General features: G+C 38.0%; 1 protein-coding gene and 1 long non-coding RNA gene across 6 annotated transcripts; one reads left to right on the top strand and one right to left on the bottom strand.

Moving 5' to 3' along the window:
* Positions 1 to 4,539: 4,539 nt before the first annotated feature.
* On the bottom strand, positions 4,540 to 18,939 carry ticrr (TopBP1-interacting, checkpoint, and replication regulator). Of its 5 annotated transcripts, none has more exons than XM_085282914.1 (22): positions 18,766 to 18,939; positions 17,905 to 18,063; positions 16,518 to 16,755; positions 15,970 to 16,202; positions 15,052 to 15,286; positions 14,538 to 14,676; positions 14,249 to 14,373; positions 13,867 to 14,070; positions 12,985 to 13,130; positions 12,624 to 12,724; positions 12,412 to 12,505; positions 11,986 to 12,068; positions 11,418 to 11,648; positions 11,120 to 11,207; positions 10,247 to 10,319; positions 9,769 to 9,900; positions 9,553 to 9,643; positions 9,388 to 9,446; positions 8,721 to 8,995; positions 6,443 to 8,585; positions 5,966 to 6,094; positions 4,542 to 5,678 (listed from the first exon to the last, which is right to left on the bottom strand). In XM_085282914.1, the coding sequence occupies exons 2-22, from the start codon at positions 17,959 to 17,961 to the stop codon at positions 5,563 to 5,565; spliced, it is 4,992 nt and encodes a 1,663-aa protein (XP_085139040.1). In that variant the 5' UTR covers positions 17,962 to 18,063; positions 18,766 to 18,939; the 3' UTR covers positions 4,542 to 5,562. The 5 variants fall into 5 exon arrangements, with proteins under 5 accessions (XP_085139037.1, XP_085139038.1, XP_085139036.1 ...); XM_085282913.1 differs by having other exon boundaries at positions 18,582 to 18,939; XM_085282911.1 differs by having other exon boundaries at positions 4,540 to 5,678; positions 5,966 to 6,091; positions 17,905 to 18,939.
* Positions 18,940 to 19,988: 1,049 nt separating this feature from the next.
* LOC146570092 (uncharacterized) lies at positions 19,989 to 20,463 on the top strand. The gene is made up of 3 exons (XR_014893190.1): positions 19,989 to 20,053; positions 20,150 to 20,174; positions 20,289 to 20,463. It is a non-coding gene; the product is annotated as an uncharacterized LOC146570092 (long non-coding RNA).
* Positions 20,464 to 24,283: the final 3,820 nt, after the last annotated feature.

Consider the following 24,283-nt stretch of genomic DNA (forward strand, 5'->3'; position numbering starts at 1 on the left):
AGGAATACACGGCGAGAACGGAAATTCAGCTGCATCTTCAAAATAAAAGCACAAGATTAAAACGCCTAATGTTCCTCCTGCAAATGAGGACACACAACCTTCACCCCCAAATGTGACTTTATCATTTTTTCACAGTATATTTAATTTACTCTAGCCTAATTTACTCTAATTTTTTATCAAATGTATAGTAATTATACTTTTTTTTTCAAGGAGCAACGATGATGATTTCAGTTTACTGCTTTTTATATTTTACTCTGGCAGTCATTTCAGCTGTATACCTTAATAATGAACCACATGCAATATCAAAGTCAATCTGAATGCCTCTGGTTGTACACTGTTACTAGTCACTCTTGTGAAAGAGTTCAATTAGAAACAAACAGTGCCTATGAAATATATTACTCCCAACTAGATTTGTTTTAGTGTTTTACAAAAGTCAAATACAGTATATCGCACTACACTCAGTCAAATGCATTCAAATTATTTTGTGAAAACCTTTCAAATATAACTGAAATCAGGATGTCATAAGAAATGTGATTACAACCGACTGTGTGCTGTGCAGACAGCAGCTATTTAACGACCAATTATTTTATTTAACGACCAAATCCAACACAGTGATGAAGGAAGCATCAGCAGGTAAAATTATAGCGAACCTCAAGTCACAGTGCACGCCAAATCAGAATTTGGACGGTATTTTTGCCTCGTCTTGTGCAGTTTAATTGCAGCTATGGGCCTGACAGATAATGCAGATGTACAACTAAAACACCGTGCATGCATTTATTCCCATGTCATTTTTACTTGCATACCCAAATGTCGCGAGAGAAAAAAAAAACAAGCTCTCCATAAGGGCGGAATCTGCTCTGTGCAGGAAGTCACACACGCTTATATGGGCTAACTTGACCGTGTTGGAGCGGTGCGTGGTGTGAATACTGAAGGACATCGGTGAATAGGGCTGCAGCACTGAAACGCCTCACATCACCCCAAGTACTACTCCACAACCCCCAAACACATACACACACAAACACAAGATGCGCTCCCTCCGCTCTTCATTCAACCCGGAGGACAAGAAGCAGCCAGAACGCCTTTGTCTGGAATAAGATTACAAGGTTACTCCAGCCACTCACAGTCTACCATTAAAAAACAAACAAACCAGCAAAAACCTCACTGCAACTTCCTCATGGCGATGCGTCAAGAGTGACTTACAGGGAAAATGTTCAGTTTTTCTTCACGTGGAATCTGAGATGAATTCGTCTGGTGGAAGTATGAATGGAAAAAAATGGCAACACTGACCTTAAAATCCCAGACCTCAGTTCAGTTTCCATTTCTTCACTGCTAAGCGATCTGACATAGTCACATATCTGTGTGCATACACACTATGAGCAACTTCCCACAGACATTTTATTACCAAGATCAGTCTACAGCCAACATTCTTTAGAAAAAGTGGTTAAAATAAAACTGTAACTGATGCTTAAAAAGTGCTATTGGCTGTTTTTCCCCCTTTCCCCCCATTGTCTCCTGGGTCACTTCTGAAACCAGATATGACTAAAAATGCATTGTGATCACTGATTTTCTGCAAAATGGCCCCATTTGGAGGTAGGTGCTGTTGATTTTTAGATGGTTACTCTTTCCAAACTAATCATCCAGTTTAGATGAAACGTGGATCATTCCATAAGAATGTTGCCACTAATTTCCACCACTGTACAAGTTTGTGTGCAATTTGCCATGCCTCAGCATTTTTTCCATGTTTCCTTCCCTTAACATTGGCTTGTTGACAGCCACCCTTCAACTGAGGCCATTTCTTATGAGGCTTCAACAAAAGATTAATCAACTGAAGAGCCGGGTGCATCTCTCAGGTCCTGTGCCATGTTTTTGTTGGATTTCCCTCCTATTTCTATAAGGACATGACTTTCAGATACAGTTCATCAGCTGTAGATTGTTTCGTTAAAGCCGATCACATGTTCTTTTGTGCTCCACTTGTCCAGTTACCTCGAGTTTTTTAAAGGCACAGTGCACACTAGGCTGAGATATTCCAGGTTTTTAGCTAATAGCTCTTTGGATTTCATTGTGTTAGCACACAAATATTTTTTCTGCCTGTCAAACTGAGTAATTTGTGCTAATTTTCATATATTCAAGCAAATAAATGGGAACAAAAATGTTTTGTGACCTGGTTGTTAGTGACAAAATGTCAAATGACAATCTAAATTTGGCTGTCTGGTATGTGTAGACAATACTGATTTATCCCTTGAATTAGGTGCGTTTTTATGCTTTGATGTTAAGTGGCTTAATAAAGGAGAAGAATAAGAACAGCAGCAACAATTCTTCTGAAAATAGTCAAGTACAAAGACTGGATTGATAATAAATAAAGCAGCCAATATAAAAAAAACAACAAAACTTTAAAAGGCCTTTAGAAAGCCTGGAAAACTATGGCTTAACTGCAACTGCAAGAAAGTTTAGCTCCTTGGAAGCAAAATCTATACATTTTGTCGCCAAAACAAAACTGTCAACTAGTGGTATTTTTGTATATAATTTTTTTTTTTTTTTTTTTTAGTGAGTCTTTGAATATTTGGAAATGGAAATCAGATCTGTGCCACACACTATTCATGCTACAGTCAGAAAGAGGAAGCCCGTTTTTACATTCACTCTGAGCTACTTACTCAAGATAATTCAGTAATCTCTGGATTATAGACGAAATAGTGGTCATACTGTACTGGGACCAAAGTTCACATAGCTTCCTTATGGGATCATTTATTAGTTTACAGCACCATGATGTATTTAGAACAACTCCTCCATTAGAGAGGAACAAAGCTGGCAGTACTTCTGTGTTGAATTGAACTACCTCCAGGATTAAAAAGGGGGAAAAAATCTAATTTAAAAAACAACAACAAAAAATAAAACTACAGTGGTAGATTGATTGCATATAAGCCTATTCACCTGACATGGAGTTTACTGCTAAGACTGAAACAGAATGAAAGTAACTGAGACTTTTTACATCAACACATAAGCACACAAAATTTCACATAATTATTCGGATTAAAAAGAAAAAAAAATCTAATCCTAATCTAACATAAAAAAAGACTACTTAAGACAAAGGTGCCTCAAGCAGTCCTTCCCTCCAAAACTGACTTTCTTCCATGGAAAGTCGACGAGGCCTGTCCCATTCACATAAAAAAAAAAAAGCATGTGGCAGCAGCTGTGTGTGGGAGAGAGGGAGAAATGAGTCTTCTACAAGTAGGGGTTTTATGAATGCACCAAGACACAGTGCAAAAATGTTCATGCTGCGGAGAAGTCTGGCTAGAGTACAGAGCTCAAAACAATCCACCATTCCTGGCACGAGCAGAAAGCTGCAGTTGAGTCATGGCCCCGAAAACTACATCAAAGAACGTATGTGGCTGCTATGTGAAGGAATACCAACCTTTGCTCAGCTCTGCACGGCTGAGAGACACAACTACTGACTTAACATTGTGTGAGTGTAAGGAAGAGGACTCCCTTACTACAGTCATTTATATTATATTATCTGTATAGCACTTTCTTTGCAAGCTCCTTTGAATAGCACTTTAGAGCACACCTTTCACTTTATTAAAAGCACCTTATCAAGCACTTTATTTAGCATTGCAATGCAAGCATGGATTTGCACAGTAAAACATTTGCACACAAGAAGTTTAATTATTTATTGACTATTTATTGGGAATTTTAAAATCAGTTGGTAGCCTTGTTTCAGATCCTGCACAGCTGCTCCTCGTCAAGGAATGAAGGAATGTGGTGGTTGTCTGTGAGGAGAAAAGCATGGTGACTGAGATTGTGATTAAGGCTTACCAGTAAAGAAAACTAATGCAAATGTGTGGGTGTGAAATCTAGGAATAAAAGTGGTGCAAATAAGAGTTTGTAAGATATAATTACTCACCTTTCTTGCCTGTGTCCTCTTCAAGGTGTTTGGGCAAACGCTTCCCCAGGGGTCCAGACACCATTTAAAGGTTCCGGGAGAGACCATTGGTAAAGAGAGAGTGGTGAATCTTTTTGTGCTTGTTTTTTTTTTTTTTTTTTTTTTATATAATATTGGGTTTGGTGTAAAATTAAAGTGTGAAATGTTTATTAATATAAAAATGTGAAATATATTTATGTATTCTAATTGAGATATTGTATACTGTGGTGGAAGGTTGGGATTTGAGAATTTACCTGAGTGGAAGAATGGGTTAGTCTGTGACAGCTGAACATATTTAAGGCTGCCGGTTGTCGTGGGAGGGTTGATATTGTACTGTGAAGAAGCTCGACGAGTAAATTGTTGTAAGGAGAGCTGTATAGCAAATGAATACTTTTTGTTCCACTACACTTGCCTTGGTCCATCTCACTGTGTTTCCAGCCGCTAAGGGCCGCCCTGTAAACACATTGATATACACGACGCTTCACTTTCAGCATTAAAGAAAAGCCTGGTTACACGAGACATACTGTCTTGACGCAATAGGAAAAGTAAATTGTTACTTATTAACAATAAACCGCTAAGTCAGACGTGTGGCAGAGCAAGGGCCATAAAACATGCACTAGGACCCTGAGCCACAGCTGATCAAGCTAGTGGAGTGTACTTTCTACTTGTGGTAGCTATCTGAACTGCTACACAAACACAGGACGAAGAAGTGTGCCATTTATGGGGCTTTGCAGGAGCTAACGAAGCATTTCAATTAACAGAGGATTAAAAAAAAAAAAAAACATTCACACCAACATATACTCCTGAGAAGATGATTACAAAATGAAGTCAATTATATAGATTTATTAGAACATTCTTCCTTACTTTTTGTACCCCTCAGTTTTATGGTTTTAGAGCAGTGACCTTTGAAACTTAAGAGATAACACCAGGTTTGCTTTTATTTGCTGGCAGCTGATAAAATTATTTATTATGGTGACAGTCAAAGACAATGAAGCCTGCAGAGTAAAGTTCGGTAAGGTTTTAGTTTGTCTCACTGAATAGGTTGACTATATCCTGCAAATACTCAAATGATAAGAAGGTACAAGACACAAAATACATATGTAGCTTCCAAATCATTAAGAAATTTATATTTATTTACAAGACTTTAGCAACTTATTTACAAACTGTTAAAATTGTTCCTTTTATTTTTTTAAAAAAAAGTATACAACTAATAAATACACAAGAACATATTTACAACAGCAAATTAAAAGCTCTGAATTGATTATAAAATAATTAATTACACATGTTGAACAATGATATGTAATGCAAACCTGTTTTCTAGGTTTTAGCTTCAGAAACACCCAAGTGGGTATTTTAAAATGACTAAAGGAATAGAAAAGGCAAGTTTTAAAGTCTTGGCAAAATGGCACAACTTTCAGCTCGGTTTGAAACCAAAGTCTTAACCTATCCCACGGGTTGGAAGAGAAAATGTCCAGATCAAAAGTGCCGAGAGAGCTGATTGAATGGAACATTTTTTCATGTAAAAAAAAACATTTTCAAGTGGTGCTTTAAAGACCTGTTTCAGATCTGTCATCAAAAGGCTCAGCTTCAGAGTTAAGCATAGAATGGACAAACTTTCTGCTTTGTTGGCCACTTTCCTTTGTAACTCAGTGAATTAGTCTCTTCCTGCTGTAGGTCTTTCCTGTGTTTGAGCGCTTCTTTGGTTGGCTGAAGGGAGACAGGTCCACTCCATCAATTTCTGTCCTCTCTGATGCAGCTTCTTCTGAAAACATTATGGAAAGAATACAGTTTGCCATATATTTTAGGAAAAGAGATGTTTTATGAGTTATGACACAATGCTTTTCTGGTCAATCCCACTTTAAATCAAATTAGGTTGCCTGTGGCTCATGAACTAAAATCCTTGAAAAGAATGAGCCGATAAAATCCTACTGAAAAGACAACAGAAGAGCCTTTACGGCATATTGAAAATGTGAGAGTAATGAAAATAGATGGTGCCTTGAACAATAAAATACAAAAAACAAAAAGGTTTTATAACAATGTACAACTTACCTCTAAAATTTGGTGTTCTCTTACTGGCAGAACCTGTTTTGCCCTTGAACAACAATGGGGACTGGGTAAGGGCCAAAATACCACTGGCAGACACTGGCTTTCGCACCTTTGAGCTGGGAGGAGTCACTGCTGCAGAAAATGGCAAAATCAGACACTTTGTGATGGATTTCATTCATATGACTTCATGCAATCATTTAAAAAACAAAACAGTGTGATCACTAAATTCTCTGTAATAAATAAGCAATGAAAAGAGTAAATATTCTAATTGAAATACTGAAGCTCAGGCTCATAAATCAAATGAAAGACCTTTTAAATCGCTGAAATTTGTTTATCCAATAAAACCACTAAATTACTCACTAAATAAATCATTAAATTAAACTATAAATCAGTTGCAACTCTCCATGCATAATCTCAAAAATTTAGAACACAAAACTTATATATTTAAAGCATACAATACAAAAATAAACCATGGCTTACCTGATATGCCATCTTCATTTTGAGATGCCCAGCCGGTTTCGTTTTCAGCCCTGTGAGAGTCCGTGCACTCAGCCAGCTTTTCCATCCAGTACAACTCTTCCAGTGGAGAAAGAGGAGACACATCTGATCCAACTGGAGGGGATTGTTTGGAAGTCAGAGCTAATGATTTAGCTTTGTTGTCCAAAGGCTCATCAGTATCCTCAATGTCCCGCAACCTACTAACTCCAAGTTCAGCCTCCTCCAGGAGCTCCTCAAGCTGAGGCTCCCCCTTCAGGCCACGATCTTTGCCTCCTAACACACTAATCTGAGCTCTTTTCCTGCGAGGCCAGCTGTTAAGGTTTTCTGGGGTCACTTTACCAGCACTTTGAGGTGAAGGAGTCAGGGGGACAGTCTCTGCAGTTACTGGTGACAAGGCAGGATGGTGCGTAGGTGTGTAAGACTGGCAGATGTAAGTCTGGACGCTTCCACCTTTCCCGGGTGTGCCCTTGGCTGGGGTTACATGAGCACAGACAGATGGTGACATGCATCCGGGATCTCGGTATTTGGAAAATAAGGCCAAGGGGCTTTCAAACTGAGGTTTCACACCTACTACAGGGCTTTGCGCTCCTGATCGAGGACTTCCATCTGAGACAAACTCTCCTGCATTCGTGGAATCTGTGCGTTTAATTTTTAGCTTGGGAAGTCCTGATTTTTGCATTTCCAGTTCTACTTGGTAGGTAAGAGGATTTGGCGTACTTGCGCCCTTTTGGCGGCCATGTCTTGCTGAGCCTCTAGGGGTTGAAAATCGAGGTGAATCATTTCCGTATCCTAAACGAGCAGCAGCCTCCCTCTGCTGCCGATCAGGTGTCTGACGGAAGCCGTAACTCCGGCTTGGTGTGTTATGGGATGGGACACGTGGTTTAGCAGAGACAGTGTTTGACACAAAGTCTTCACTTGACAGTGAAGGCTTCCGTGTAAAGCTAATGTTCATCTTGAGACCTCCGCTAAACTCTGTTTTTACAATGGCTGCATCAACTATGTCAATGCTATCATCATCTGTGGTTCCAGAGGTACCATGAGAAGATTGCTGAGAATCGGTATGAGAACTAGCGTCACTTGCAGTGGACTGCGAGGCCTTAGTCTGCACCTCTTCCTTTGGGTCTGACTGCAAACTCTCATTAGACTGGGACCTTAACACACGTGTAGTTGTTTTACCCCCTTGACCAGACTTTCTTCTTGTTAAGAGCTTTGGTGGAGACTTTGCTGAGGCATCTGAGCTATCTGAAAGAGTGGCATCTAAAAGTGGTGAAAATTCAGGATTATATGGTGAAGCAGTGTTTGAACTTTTACCTGGAGTTCGCCCAGAACGAGTAACCATTTGGTGAGTTGGACTAGGCGTTTTATTTTGACTTGTAGTGTCCGGGTGAGTGGAAAGGTGGTGTTCTGGTGGGGGTGTGGTTTTAGCTTGAGGTTCAACCAGAACAGCATCACCTTTTCCTGGTGTTTTAAAACTGGAGTGAGGTTTTACAGAAGACTCTCGATTTTGTTCTGGAGTCAAACAGCTACTATGCACATTTTCTGATACTCTTACTAGGTGTACCTGACACGTCTTTTCTGGGGTCTTGAAAATGTCTCTTTTAGTGTTTGTGCTTTTGACAGGACTGCTGAACTTACTGGATGTCACCAGTCTCAGAGAACTGTGAGATGTAATACTCGGTGACTGTGGCACTTTAAAATTAGCACTCTTCTCCACTATCCTACATTTCTGTGGAGAGGGAGACCACGTGACACTCTTCCTGGGAGTCCTGGAAATTGGGCTGTGGATCAGATGTAAATCAGTAGAGGTGCATCCTTCAATCAAAGCCTTGACTGGAGTCCTGAGAATACCCTTCAGAGGGCTCCTTATGGGGTTTTGCTTTGTAGGTGTCTCTGGAACAAAAGGCTTTTTGGCTGGAGATCTGAAAGGAGTGCCCCTCAGAGACATACCAAGTCCACTAGTGCTAGCTACCTCAGGACTCTCTGCAAGTGACAAAACATGTGTACTGGTGGAAGGTGGGGTCTTGGGGGATTTAGGGGTCTGAGGAGTCCTAGGTGTTTTTGGAGTCGTGTTTGCAATACTGGCCCTCCCTCGTTTGTTGGGTGATTTTGCGGTTTTGTCTGGAGTCTAAAAAGATAAAAAATACGTTTTAGAATTTGCTCTCAGATCACATGAACACACTTGAAAAAAGCTGATCTTTAGTAATCATCTCAAATTGCAGCACATTAGGATGACACACTGATTATTAAATTGAGAAGTTACCTCAAAGACGCTTGAGTCTGTGGATAACCGTGACCTGCTGGGCCTGGTTGCACCTGACTGGTTAGAATGACTGGGAGACTCAGCAGCTCCAAAAAGAAGACGCATGGGAGACCGAACTGTTTTTACATTAACCCCACATATTTTGCCATCACTCAGACTAAGCTGGGATGCAGAGAGAGCCTGGTCCAGGTTGCGGGAACGAGGCTGAGAACTTGAATAGAAAGTGCTTGAGTGTCTCCGAGCGAACTTCTTTATTCTTGGGCTCCTTCTTAGATCTAACACAGAACCAAAGGACAATGATGTATTGAGTTTATGGTCTATATGGAAAGTGTGAGTTGTGTAAAATTACAATCTTACGAAAATATCCAAAGCAGCAAAACGATACAAAACAGACTGTCTAATTGATACACACAAAATTATTGTGGATCTTTGAAGTTATTTCTGTTAAATTAAATATTCAAATATATATGTAAATATTTTTTACTCAGAATTCCTGCTGTCTTTAATCAAGAAAAGAACCAGGTATAAAGAAAAAGCACAAGGTGAAATTGTATATATAAAACTGACTTAGTTTACATACATATACAATTATAAATCATGCATTTGTGTAAATGTTATTTAAGTAGAAAAACAAAACAACAACAACAACTTGGTATTAGCAAAATACCTTCTGAAGGTTTCACTGGTGATTCTTCCACAATGCACTCCTCAGTTAGGACAGGTTTTCTTCACAAAAAATAAATAACCTGAGTTACTACGTACTTCAGGTCTGATTAAATTTAAAATAAAGGTATGGCAAGTAAAAATATTAATTGCATTAACAGAAACATACCTTCCAATTTTCTGCCTGTGTAGTAGACGACTAGACACTTGCTTGTGGAGGGGAGTCTCACACACTTTTTTGGTAAGAAGCCTGTGCCTCTCTGAACACAAAAAAATATTTGGAAAACATTAAAGTAGTTTAAAAATAGGAATAACTGTGACAGGAAGTCATGGACAATTATTACATTACGTATTTAAATTAATCTATAACAGTGCATTCTTCTACCTTCAGGTTCATGGGATCGCTTGCGTTTCACTCCTTCCACAGCAGACACAGAGCAGCTCCTTTGTAGCTTGGCTTTCTTTGAAGGGGAAACAATCTCTTGGTTGAAGAGGTTTCTTCTAACCTTGGTCACCTCTGAGAATTAGCACAATCTAGGTGTTTAACACTCATCTTTTTTTTTTTTTTTTAATGTCAAGAGGTATTAGTGTGCATGAAACAATACATGTAACCAGGCTAATTTACACCAAGGAGCCCTGCTCTCAAAAACTGATCTAGATTTAACACTGTCTGTGGAGCTGGATTTAAGAAATAAGTGCATAAAGTTAAAGTTTTTAGAACATGTTTAATACCATATTGTGTCTGTACTCAATGTGATGCCACTGGGTTGGTTGGTTAACATGTGATCTGGGAATAGTTTTGAGGGTGGAATAGGCAAGTTATACGTGATCAAGAAAGATGTACCGGTAACAAAAGGACATACCTTGTGTTTCCTGTTTTGCGGGATGCGATTCCTCAACCGGTTTATCCAAAGATACACGACCCTTTGATTTCGACTAAAAAAAAGAAAAAAAAAGAAGAAGCAGAAATCAGGTGGATGAGATAAAGAAAATTATGAGCAAATTACACCACCATTGTTTATAGTGGGTGGCTATCTTCACCAAAAATACAGTTTAACAAATCAGACAGTCCAAGTAACATCCACAACATTTCTCTCAATGGCCATAAGGCTGGGTGATAAAATGATAAAGATAGTTTTCCTCAATTGAAATACAAGACGTGGTCAATATAAAGTGGAGAGAACTCGACACGAAACACGACAATCCAGTGACTTAAACAGCAGTGCGCCAAACCATTCATGTGGCTAGAATGCAATTAATCATGTCGGGTTGGTGGACAAAGCATAGGTGGAAACAGCAGCACATGTGCTTGGGGTACTGCAGCTAAAAACAGCTGTACATTAGGAGTGTGAGCGAGATAAAAGAATAACTGACAACAAAAAACCCTAATGAAAACTCGACCATGAGCGAACATGACACCCAAAAGGACATACCATAATGCTCAAAAGATGAGGACTTTGTTCAAGAAAAGGCTCAGATTAATTCAGCATTGTGAATTTTTTTTTTTTTTAATTTTGGCTATTTAAAGCCCAACAAAGAAGCAGAGTAGCACACACTGCTAACTGCATGAAAAGCATGTTTTCACAAAGGCATGGATTAAAATGAATCAAAAAATTATTGGGATTTTTTTCTATTTCAGACAGGCCAACTCTGCAATTAGAGAGGTTCAGACAGTTGGTTCAGAAAGTTGATCAAGGTTTTATATTAAGTAGAGACAGCAGAAGTGTTTATCTTACAGCTCTTGTAGCCTTTTTGGGGATCTCTATTTGCCGAAGACTCTGTGATGATTCTGTCATGCTGCGATGGCGAGTCAGCATCCCACTCCTAACAAACAAACAAAAACAAAACCCCCATTACATTCTGTGCATACTTCTGGGCACTTTAAAAATACTTGATTATGATTCCAGTCCAGTGAAATGAAAACAAAATATTTCACTCAAATGCCACTTCTTATTGTAGCATCTAAGATTATTTGTAATTTAAAGTCCTCCCAGATTGTCTATAATAGAAGAGTCTTTTAAACATCCTCCTCACCTCTTTTTGTTGCCTGAGCGGTTCCGCAGGTCCTGTAGTCCATCTTTGTCATCTGAAACCAGGCACTGTGCAGACAGGGGAAGTGAAGAGGCTGAAGGAGAAATGCTGTCCTTGGCTACCGAGTCATCACTGAAGAAGTCTGGAGGCAAGACTGCCAGCAAAACTTCAGGGAGCTGTGTGCCCAGACTGTGGTAGATTTCTGCAAGCACTCTGGGGATTGCGGTCAGGAACCTGCCACAATCCAAAAACACTATTGTTAGATTCTTACAACTGCAAGTGAGAAACTGGCTCATTTGAAATCATACAAAAAACAAACAAATCCCAAAACAAAACATGTTTTGTGTGATGCAGTAAGCCAACCTTGGCTTAGCTTTTTTTGCGTAAAAGTATAATCATTAAATATGCCTACAAAATTACAGAAATTCAATTCATCTGAGGCACTTTTATTTATGACTTTATTCTTGACTTGAACAAAAGTTATTTAATGCTGCTTTGTCTTTCAGCAGGAAAAATAGTTGTATTGCTTATTTTGAAAATACAATAAAAAAAATTATTTCTGAAGCCTTACCCTGGCATGACTTCATCTTGAAGGAACCTCGTTAGGAAAACTGGGTCTCTGGTCAGGGAGATTATTCGAAGCATTTCAGCCACCTGAAGCACAGGGATTGTATTTTACATGAATTAAAGTTCAATTTCACTCAATTTGAAGTGACTGACAAAAAGTGTATCAAAAGACAGAACATTTCAATATAACTGGAAATACTGTTTTATATTCAGATTACTGCCACAATTAATGGCACATACTGTGTTAGTCCAATAGCTCGAACAATAGTCACCTTTAAATAAAGAGCTTTTTTTAAAATCATCATGATGGTAGAAGGTATTGCTCTGCTTGAAAAAAAATCATATACATTGTAGTCACAGCCTTTTCCATGTTTGTATTAATTACAAAGGAGACCTCACTGCATAAAAGTCTAATCCATGATCATCTTACCTCCTCTGCCATCTGACCAACATCCAGTGAGTCTGACTGCTCTGTGGAGAAAAGTCTGCACAGCTCCAGCCTTAGCACCACTTGCAGCTGGCACCTAGAATAAACAGACTGTGTTACTGACAGCTAAATATTAATGACTTGAACAGAAACTTTATTATTCAGACAGATGGAGACACAGGTTGTCCCCAAGGTAAAACTTGGAAACCACTCACTCCCTGACTTTACTATCAACATCAGCAGCCGTTCCATAGAGTTGTCTGATTGACTTGCTGGTCTTGAGGAGATGCTGTTGAACAAGGAAGGAGGTCTTTGCCTAAAAAGAAAACATAGAACTTCATAATCACAGTTCAGATCCCCCACTGGCCTAGTTTATGCATTATATTTCCATGATATTTCAAAGATTCTTCCATCTTCTATCAGCATTTTGCATTCTTCGACCTAAAGTGAACATCTTGCATATTGTAATGAAGTTTTCATCAGGTGATTTAACCAAAATATAGCATTTATTTTACTGAAATCAAAATGTAAGTTTTTCTGTATCTATTATTCATTTAGAAGCATCGTCTGTCTCACCTCCCAATCTGATTCTGCTGCAAGGAAGGCCTTTACAGAAGAAACAAGCTGCTGAACACCCATAAAGACAGACTCCTCTCTCTCTGCCATAAACTTCTCATAACTGGACTTCAGATGGGACAGCAGTTCTGACTCACTCTTAAAACCTAGGAGAAGGGAGAAGATACATTACTTGACTATTCGAAGTAAGAAAAAAAATCATCATAAAGTGTTTCATAATAAGACTAAAAAGAAAAATGAAAAATCGGTTCAAATTAAAAGCCAAAAATCAGTTCTTAAGTCATTACGGAGGGAGTTAAAAAATTTAGGAACTCCAATCTCAAAAGCACAATCTCTTCATCTGGTAAAGATATAAGAACTTTTCATTTGTGCATATTTAATCTATTGGTGCACTAGGAGCAAAGTGGGATTCAGTGTCTCCCTCAAGGACAAAGATACTTATTATAAGATGACTTATTTTCCTGAAATGAAGCAAATACTACAAGCAGTATTGGGCCTTGGATGAGGAAAACCAGTGATCAGACATAATCAAGAAACACTCACTAAAAAGTTCTGTCTCAGAGAGCTCCAATATACAGTGACCTACAGTTTAAAAAACTACTGAGATCTAATAGTCTCAATAAAAAATATTATCGCATCACCCGGAAAATGATGCTAGCTTAGGTTTTATCTTAAAAATAAAAGAGAAATAGTATTTTCATAACAGGCTGCACAAAGCTTTGTAACACAAGCAAGTAGGTAGTAAAGTAAGTAGTTCAACTGACATTTTGGGAAATGTATACATTTTCTTTCTTGCAGAGACAATTTCATACAACAAACTCAATAAAAGTGAACATTGGAGTCGAAGAGTATAGTAAGGTTTAACAGAAAAGGTGCACGTACTGATCACATTTGCTACTCCAGGTTTGTTCCTGTCACTTGACCGTCTCTTCCCTGTTCTGTCTGCTTCCCTACCCTCAGTTCCAAGCTGCTCAGACTCAGCCTGGTTCTTTTGGGCTTTTACATTCAAGCGTGCCACATTTAGCATCTGCAAGGAACGACTCATGGTCTTCATCTTCTGTTTTACTGGTGTGCGGTGGGTGCCACCTATAGATATCGACAAGAAATTATTTAGGAAAAAAAAAATCTGACGTTCATGACTATGTATGAGAAAAACATTAAAATGATATTAGTGTTTTGGATAATCTTAAAATTTGAGTTTTATGATTATCCACAGTTTGTGATCTTCACAAAAAAAGGGGAAAAAATTAAGATATTCGCTTACATTTCTTTCCCCTCTTTTCTGAGTCCTGGGATGATTGGTATATTTCAGCCAGATCACTAAGGAGTTCCTGCTGCAGTGCAGGTAAGTTCTCATCTTCTCTCTCCTCCGGTACTGCATGTAGCAACCTGTTCAACAGTGTGAGGAGGACATTATAACCAAAGGCTTATAGGCTTTTTATTATTCTATGTTGAAATATTATACAAAAGCTACACTATTTAATAACTTGATACATAGATAAGCTTTTCAAAAGCGCTATAACAGAAAATATGAGATTTTTGAGTTCTTGTACCTCATGGACTCCATTAAATGAGAGCTCACTCCAGAATAGTCTGACTGAGAGAACCAAGTCTCCAACATGTTTGGTGCTGGTGGACTGTGGCTGAATTCCTGCTGAGCCCACTCAGGAATGGGATTCTCCTTTAACTGGTCTTAGAAATAAACAATCACAACAATGTCAACAACCTAAAAATGCAGATACTGAAAATAACATTTCCAATATTTGACAGATAAGATAAACAAGATTAAAATTAGATTGATATAGAACTTGATTTTGATCTTTTCTTAAAAATATTATTAGTTTAAAAGTATTAAGATTGTCAATTGTACACCCATTAACCCATAATGATGAAATTAATGGATTGTGGATTTACTTTCTTTTTGCATTTATTAATACATTTACAGACAGTTTCAAAAATATATATTTAAAAGATATTTTACAGTTAAAACATCATGTAATACTCTCTTGAAAAAACACTAAATAAATGAGTGGACATGATATCAAACAGCCTTGATCCTATTCCTACCATTAACACTATCACCATCCTGCTTCATGATGTCATACACTACTCCCAGAACACTGTTCACAATGTCTGGAAGGTCAGCAGAGGTTTCAGACAAGGCAGGGGTAATGACTTCAGTGGTCAGTCGCTGGTTAGACTGCGCAATTACAGGCTGGAGAATGGAGAGCAGAGCTGTAGAGTATGATAGTGGAGAGAGCACAGCCGAGCACAGAAGCCCATTGTCATTCACCTCAGCAAGCTGGGGTAACAAGAAGACCGAGAGAGAAAAACAAAAAAGAAGAAGAAAATAAGCAGATCAATAAATGCATACAGTACAGTATAGAGTATAAGACAGTACAAGATGAAGATTCAGCTTTTTACAATTGCACATGGACAACATTTTCAATAACAACAATTCTAAGCTTTCTGATCAGCTTCTGATCAGGTTTATCATGTGGCAACCTCAATGCAAAACATATGTCTTTTGGAAATCAGACACATTCTACCTGCATAGTGAAATGCAGTGGGCAACAGTAGATCTTAAGGGAACTTATTGGCAGCTTAATATTACCTGGTTATTTATTGTGACCAAGTACATATTTTGTATTAATTCATTAAACAAAGCATAGGTTCGGGTCCTTTTATACACATACATGTGTTCACAAGCAGGTCAGCATGCAAAGTCTTGCTACAGCCACAAAAACAATCTCATTCTGTGGAAACCACAGATTTTGCAATGCAAAAATGACAGTCCAAACCTATCCATCTAAACCAACCTTTACTCAAAAGCTCTGAAAGGCTGAATCTGGATTATAGTGTTGGTGTTTTCATCTGCACAACTTTACACAATCAGAATCAGCACGGCCAAAAAAAAAAAAAAACTGAGAATTTTTTTTTTTTTACAAATTGTGTAAAACAGAACCATTGTGTTTCGAGTCTCACCACGTGCAGAGCATGAGTAGATAGATCCATTAAGAGATGCTGGAATGCACCAGCTCCCTGGTCACCACTACTGGAACCATGAATCACCCACGACTCTGTGGAGGTCTGCATCAGTGATGAAGCATCCCAGCCTTTCAGAACTTCTTTTAAGGACATTTTGACAGATTCTGGGAGAAGCTTCTGTCTTCGAGTCACTGGCTCCATCATGACACCACAGCTCTGTGTCACTTCACCTGGTTTAGTGAAAATTATCACAAGTGAATTTTTGCAGGCTATTCTCAGCTTTGAAATTAAGCATGTTAAAGATAAACTCCTTTTAGCTCACATCAGTTGCCACATTATTTACTGCATGTTAATACGCCGTTAAAATAATTAATTGCTTGTTTTGCCGTAAGAATTGCAACTACTTTTCCATCATCTGGATGTAGATATGCTTACACCCAATGTTTAATTCAAGCACAAAAACATTGTGCTTCTGCACAGAGGGATATTTGGTAATAATCATGAATGCTTTTAGTTTGTTGAAGAGATCTCCTCTGGCTACTAACCTTGCTGCCACTGCAGGACACCTCCTATAACAGGAAAAGCCAGGCGGTAGTGTTGTTCAGAAGACAACAGGTATCCAATGCTGGACTTGAATGCAAAAGACTCCCTCATGAATCCTGAGTTGGGCTGTTGAGCGCTACAAAGGTTCAGCAGTGCAACCACAGGGATTATTCTGCCATCCATCTGAGCTAGGACCTCAGACAGCTTGTCACAGCCAAAATAGTCCTCACACCTCATAACCTGCAATAACACACATAGTTACAGACAGGTGTCAAAGCAGATGTTCAATTAATGAATAATTAAGCCCGATAAACAATTTAATAGTAACACTGCATCCTAAGCATAAACTTTTTTCATTCCCATCCATGTCATGTGCTCATATGCATTAGTCAATGAAGTTGTGGTCACAGCACTTAAGCATCAGACTAACTTTACAGAATAGGAGTGAGTAGAAACAGAATAACTAATCTCAAAACCACTAACATCACAACAAACAAAGCTGTTTCTGTGGAGTTTGGATCACAATCTGTCTAAAGGTGCAGTGATGGCATTTTCCATGATGGAAAAAAAATGTCTATGTGTGATAAGTTCACTCAGAAAAAGATATATATATATAAAAAGAGAAAAGACAGAAGGGGAAGATGAGACATTATTTTAAAATAGAAGAACTGCTAACCAAGTAATATTTGATCAGCTGAAAATGTAAATCTCATGGGCTATGTTATAACTCAAATAGTTGTTTTGTTAAATCAGACATTGGAGGTGTGCAAAATTATGTAAGTGAGTGAATTGGTGTTGTGAATATCCTTGTGTGGGTATAATTTTTTTATGAAAATTCTAGGGACTTTGGTACATGCTGAACCAGTCAGTTTGCAGTACTGTGCTACACTTTACAGTAATGTACTACATTAGACTGGTGAAGAGCAGACACTACTAGGTTAGATCCATGGTATTAATCATCAGTTTAAATTTAGGTTGATGATAGTTAAGATAATTGAACATTTATGCTAGCTTTATGTATGTTGATTAATTGATTATATAGTATTCTGTAGTTCAAAATACTTCGTAAAATTGCATTTTCTACTACATAAATTGCTTGCAAGGGATCTTTTTGTAGAATTATTATCAAGTAGATTGTTTTCTGGTATCAAAAGTACTACTAACATAAAATCATATAGTCTGCACTATGAGCCCTGAAATTTATTGTTAGTATGTCTAACTTGTAGATTATAACATTTACATTATTGTTATTAAACTTGAGGTATGACATCTGTATACTCAAAACATTGTCACTTTGCTGGTAGCAGTGTATTAACTGTGGCAACTATTGTCAGATGCGGATACTGGACAGTGGTTTGGTTATGCTCTTTTGAACACTACTGTACTCACCTGGACGTGTGATCTACAGTCAATCCAGTGGAGGACAACTTGTCTCTGAACCAGCATATCCTGAAGTCCTTTGGCTATAACGTGGTCTGTCACATCTGTAGGAAGGCTATTGTCTCTCAAAGACAGGTAGTCCACGAGCTGCGCCCTTGAAAGTGGACACTGCGAGACAATAAACACCACATTCCTCTCGTTAGTTAAAATGTCATCTTCATGAGACACACTGGGTCTTCCTCCACGACTCGACTTCCTGGGCCTTAAGGACAGTTTAGTAGGAGACGTGATGTCTGGTCTGTCCCACTGGAAGTCCAATAGGGTTTCTTTAAGTGCATTTTGAACCGAAACCGAGTGATTTGATCGTTGTTTCTGTTGAGATGGGCACGCTTTCTCCTTCACATCAAATTTGGCTTCAAACTCTTTCTCAAAGTCCTCAAATATTTTGTGCCGAAGCTCCTTGAAATCAGATACTCTTGATATGAGACTGGCGTTGCGGGCAGTCTTGGAGTCAAAGAACTTGTAACCCCATCGCACTTTCTCAAATCCATATTTGTAGCCGAAATGTAAGAGAATGTTTAATATTCCTCGTTTCACGAAATGACCCCTGACATCCATTTGATCGCCCGAATCGTGATCTCCATAATCCACATCGATAACAAAAACCAAATTATGTAAAGCCATACCGTGAACTGCAGACGCAGAGTGCCCACAGATCCCCAAATTCAGCGATAGGCAGTATTAATCAAATGTAATAAATGCAGACGTCAACGACCTTAACTAAAGGAAGTTGACGTTAACTAACATTATGTTTCTGTGCTAACCTCATTCCGCTAGCTAACTATGATAACGCTTGCTGAAACGACTCACATTAATGTTAAGTAAAAATCAGCTTCAGTATGCCATACAAGTTTATCGCTCGGATAAGGCATAAAAGCAACACACTTATCGTATTTACAGGTTTTTAAAAGTGCTTAAAGTATCAATATAGTGTAACCCGCAAACCCAAACTCCATATTCGCCATTTTCTCGTAGCCCCTTAACCGTTCGCGCTCCTTGAATGAAACGCCTCCCCTGAATTTTGATTGGTTAAGCCTACGACAACACAATTGTCATTGGTCCAAAGTGAAGCTTAAAACGCGTCAAAAGTCTCATTTAACTATTCATTGGTCAATATTTTCCATCACTCACATCTGAACTGTACTTCATGAAGTGTGACGCAAGAAAAGGCAGGAATAAATGATTGACAGGCGACGCTTGTATTTAACTTTTAAACCTGCTCCTGCTAACGCGTCACAAATCTCCAAGGATGCATCAGGGAAATTCAATACTTGAACTGGCTCTCTATAAACACAGGCACAGTGCAAACGTTAACAGCTCTGTCTTTTTTATCAAAACTGTTGTATACAGAAACAAAGTTCAACCGAAGCATACCAACAATGTAGCTTGCCATCACCAGTGTGTGAATGGGTGCGTGAATGGGTGGATGACTGAATGTGTAAAGCGCTTTGGGGTCCTAGTAAAGCGCTATACAAATACAGGCCATTTACCATGTGCTTTCATACACATACATCTACTACTACTACTACTAATAATCACATGAATAATCACATAAAACTCATCCACATATGACTGTTACAACCCATCATATCTACAACAAGAACAAATCAAGAAAAGTTAATCAAACTAACCCGTTATCATTATCATTATGATCGTATTTGCATTATGATCATTACGATCATACAATCAAACTTAATTCATATATTGCCAAAAAGGACTCCAGGACTCTTCATATTGACATTTACAGTTAGCCTAATATTGAATGCTCTTAATATGAATAACTAAAATAAAAATAATGCAATCCTTTCCTACATGTTGGATGTAATAGAAGGTTTTAAAAAAGTTTTTGAGAAGAATTCCCAAGAATAGAATTTTAAATTTCTTCATTACAAATAATTTATTTAAAACTGTCAGTTTATTATTCAAATGCTAAATTCCATTGTATTCTGGATTATAATTACAATGTAAAAGGACTATGGCAGGAAATCAGAATGTCATGGTAACCAGTGTTGCTTATATTGTAAACTGAATCAGCCACTACTACAAAGTAGTCAGTAGATGGAAAGATACCAAATGTAATACACAGCAGAGTAATTAGGTAAGATACACTTTTTCTGCGATTTTACACATTTATTTCTTATAATTTAAGAGATGTGCTAAAATTTTCTCTCTTTTTTTGCTCTCTTTTTTTAAGGAAAAAGAGAGCAAGAGTTGGCCTGGTAATGCTATCTATCTATCTATCCATCTATCTATCTATCTATCTATCTATCTATCTATCTATCTATCTATCTATCTATCTATCTATCTATGTTCTATGTGTCTTTGTTTTTCAGACAACAGATTTAAGGGAAAAGGACACTGGGTGAAGTGATATGTGGGTCACCTTCTGCGTTGCATCAGTAATCAGCTCTTTTCAGCAGCAGGGGGAGATGAAGAGCTTAGAAATGAAGCTTTGAAATAGAGGGAGAATAATGCCTTGGACCCTGCTTTCTTTGTACCTTTTCTGTGACTGCCTCCTTCCTAAGTCATGAGACAAGATGAATGCAGCTGCTTTAATAAAATGCAAGTCCAGAAGCGACATGTGGTGCCCTGCTTCTATTCCTTTACATTTTGGATGTAAATATTACATATAAATATTCTGCTATGTACATTTTCTAAAGCTACCTATGTGTAAGTTAATGAAAACTCCAACTGTAACATTAAAATCTTGAATACATTTATAAATCCTCAAATGCCAGTAAAATGTATATCATTCTGAACATGGCATTTTGACACAATGACTTCTGTTTTTTTTTTGGTGCAAAACTGTGTAAAAGTCTTGAGGCCCCATTTCTCTATATTTTGCGTGTACTGAAAGTGGCAAATAGCTGGGGAGATTTCTTGAATGTGAGTCAATATTTTGTATTACCATCTTTATTCTTCAAAACTTCTTTAGGTTGTAAATTAGATGCTTTCCAGATGCTACTTGTCACGGTTCTGGATCAGTTTGACCCAGCTCTTTCTGTTTCTTGGGTTTTGGTGTTTTTTCTGAATTATGATTTATGTTCTGATTATTTAGTGAGACTGTTTTGATTATTGATATTATTGCAGATTTAGTTTAGTGTTAAGTCTGCGTCTTTGTGATCTGTTTCATGTTTCCAGTTTTATTTTGATAGTCCCAATCTGTTGTCAGTGTGTTCAGTTTTACTGCTCCCCTGTCTCGTTAGTCTAATTTCTTCCAGCTGTGTCTCCCTCCTGTTTTCCATTCCCTCACTACGTCCCTGTGTATATTAGCCCTGTGTTTGTCCTTGCTCATTGTTGTGTTGTACCCTCAGATTCTGTGTGTGCGTGGGGGTTTTCCCCGTTCCAGTATTCATTGTTCTATTCATGTTTTGTTCTCTGCCAGCAATGAAGCTGTGGTTTTCTGTTGAAATTTGCCTTCACGAGTCCTGCGTTTGGGTCCTCGCCTCCACCTGCCCGCACACAGAGCCCTGACACTACTGCGTGATCAATCAAAATCTATTTTCTATTTTCAAAATTCAATCAGTGTTGACAAGATCACTAACACCCCAGCTGCCTGAAACACACTTTCAAATCAAGACAGGCAGCTGTAGACCTGTTGCCATTGATTTTCATTACAGTTTTGTGCAATTTAGCATACCTTACCCTTTCTCTTCATTTCCATTCTTTAAGAATGGTTTTCTGACAATGATGTGACCCGACAGTGATTTCTGATGAGGCTTCAGTGAATGGTAGATGGACCACCTAAGATCCAGATGCATCTCTCAGGTCCCACGGTCCGTGCTGTGCTCAAAAATAAAGTGTTAAAATTTCAAGCTACAGCACCAGCTCAGATTCTACAAGCTTCAGTTAAAATGTAAAATGTTAAAATTCATGACAGCACAATTATAAAAAGACTGAACAAGTACAGTACGTCTTGTGTGGAAGGGTTTCCAGGAGAAAACCCTCTTATTTCTGAAAAGAACATGACAGCACAGTTTACAAAGTTGCATCCGAACAAAACACAAAACTTTTGGAACGATGTCCTTTGCACAGACCAGACCACAGTGGAGCTTTTTGGCCATTAAGCACAGCACTATATATGGGGAAAACAAAACACAGCATATCAGAATATCACCTTATACAGAATGTCAAGTCAGTGGTGGAGGGGTGATGATTTTAGCTTATTTTGTAGCCACAGGACTTGGACACCTTGTGGTCAGTGAGTCAACCATGAATTCCTCTGTATGCTAAAACATTTTAGAGTTCAAGGCCATCTGTCCAAAATTGGGTCATGCAGATTGTCGAAACTGGGACGTTCAACAGCACTAATATCCCAGGCACACCAGCAATCTATAACAGAATGGCTGAAAAAGAACAGAATCAAGATCAAAGTCTGAATTTCAACCTGACTGAAATCCTCTGCTGGAATTGTACATAAATAAAATTGCCACAAACCTAAATAATCTTAACTGAAGCTACACTGTAAAGAAGAGTGGGCCCAAATTCGTTCACAATGATGTGAGAAACCGATTAATACATACAGAAACTGAGCGCTTCAAGATGGTAAAGATGGTTCTACAAGCTACAGCGTGATGTGCATATTTTGTCATTTCATCTGTGGTCCATCTGTTAAATTAAGAACTCCTTGTTCAATGCTAATTTGCCATCATGACACTTTTATCTGATAGTAGAGGAAAATTTGCTATTAATGCCAACTTTTTAAATTTTTTTAATTTAACCAGTCATGAATTTTGTTTGCTTATAGCCTTAGATTTTATTTTATTTTTTTTAATGAAAGGCTTTAAATATTTATCAACTAAGTCTGGACCTCACTGTGTGCTTTTTTAGACAACAACCAGACAAGTGACCATCATACATCCATGGCTATAAATGTCAACAGCTTCATAAAAATTAGGGTGAGACAGACACTGTACAAACAGACAAAGGCATGAACGTGCTGCTTGTCATAATGTTCTCAGCTGTGGGTGGAATCACTCAGCAGATGCTTTGAACTTGGGAGAGAGGACTCTTGTTCCAGAGCAAATATTGTACCAGCTATTTATGCCGAGCTCTCGGTACACACCACTAGAACAACCCTGCTAACATGCAAGTCCCTGTGACCCTAAAAAAAAAAAAAAACTCCAATAAATACAAGTCAAATAGTTATCATGATCATGGAACGTTTTATTCTTGTTTTTGGAACATTTTGCAATAATGTGGCCTTCAGACGGTTTCCCCAGATATGTGAATATACGCCTAATTAAGACATATCTCAAATAAATAAAAGGACATATTTCATAATATAAAGGCTTTCACATGTTTAGATAGTTATGTGCAAACCAAAAAGAATAATAAAAAACAGATAACATAGCTGGTTGTAATGCAATACCTAGAGTGACTTTTCACCTAAAAGTGAACAATTTTTCAAAAGGTTTATTTTGCTGGGTAACATAAAAGCAGTGGATTAGTTGTTTCCATTATTCAGCGCTCTAATGATTCAATACTCACGACATTAAAGGTTTAAAACCTTATTTTTGTTAAATTTATTTTTACCTTAAAACTTAAAAAATGATCACATGAAGTAGAGTTGTCCATGTTAAAATATTTAATTTTCAGTCCTCTGTTCTTCAGAATATTGTACATACACTTCAGATTTTACAATAATAAAATGTTTAAAACCAGAACTCTAAACAAACTTGTGAAAAATAGGTACAAGGTGCATATTTTACTTAAGGAGCAGAATATTTAGATTAAAACATTGAATCTACTTTTAGCTTACAATACAGCACATTTCTTTCTTATTTTGCAATAGTCCAGGCATGCATGTACTTTTTTTTGTATGCATGTATTTATACAAGCTCCTTTGCATTTGAATAAATGTAAGTGTCAGCAAAGCAGCAGAAGAATGAAGACAGCAGCTCCAGACAGTGGTGTATTTTAAACAGTGATGTCGCCTTTCAAGGAGCTTGGTATTCCACCAACATTAACAGGAAAATGACACTGAACAAGATTATATCTTTTCAGCTTCCTCTCAGTTTTTCTTTTATTCCTTACAGGCTATCTAGTTCGTTAACTGACAAAACAGAGCATCTATACAGTTTGTTCCATGTTCTACATATTCATTTATCAGATGATTGCCCCTTTATGCTATTTTAGCTGCTATCAAGTTGTTTACAAAGACATCATGCACTTCACAGGGTCACACTACCCCAGTTTGGACTCTTTAACAGTGGTTTCATGTTGTTTTTCATGCTTAACTGACTGCTTTCAGTGCTAGGTTTGCTCTTTTGTCCAGATCTTTAAAAGGGGGAAGAGTTCGCCCTTGATGGATTTGAGTGCAGTGCCC

Source organism: Mchenga conophoros, linkage group LG7, assembly GCF_057382185.1.
Source record: "Mchenga conophoros isolate Kocher_MC1m ecotype Shallow Benthic linkage group LG7, M_conophoros_male_GT1.1, whole genome shotgun sequence".
In the NCBI taxonomy this organism is placed as follows: Eukaryota; Metazoa; Chordata; class Actinopteri; order Cichliformes; family Cichlidae; genus Mchenga; species Mchenga conophoros.

Coding starts and splice junctions, on each gene's coding strand:
- ticrr (XM_085282910.1), bottom strand. CDS start 18,579: ATGGCTTTACATAATTTGGTTTTTGTTATCGATGTGGATTATGGAGAT. Junction 14,677..15,051: donor GGATGGTGATAGTGTTAATG/GTAGGAATAGGA, acceptor TTTATTTCTAAG/ACCAGTTAAAGGAGAATCCC. Junction 12,069..12,411: donor TTGGTCAGATGGCAGAGGAG/GTAAGATGATCA, acceptor CCTGTGCTTCAG/GTGGCTGAAATGCTTCGAAT.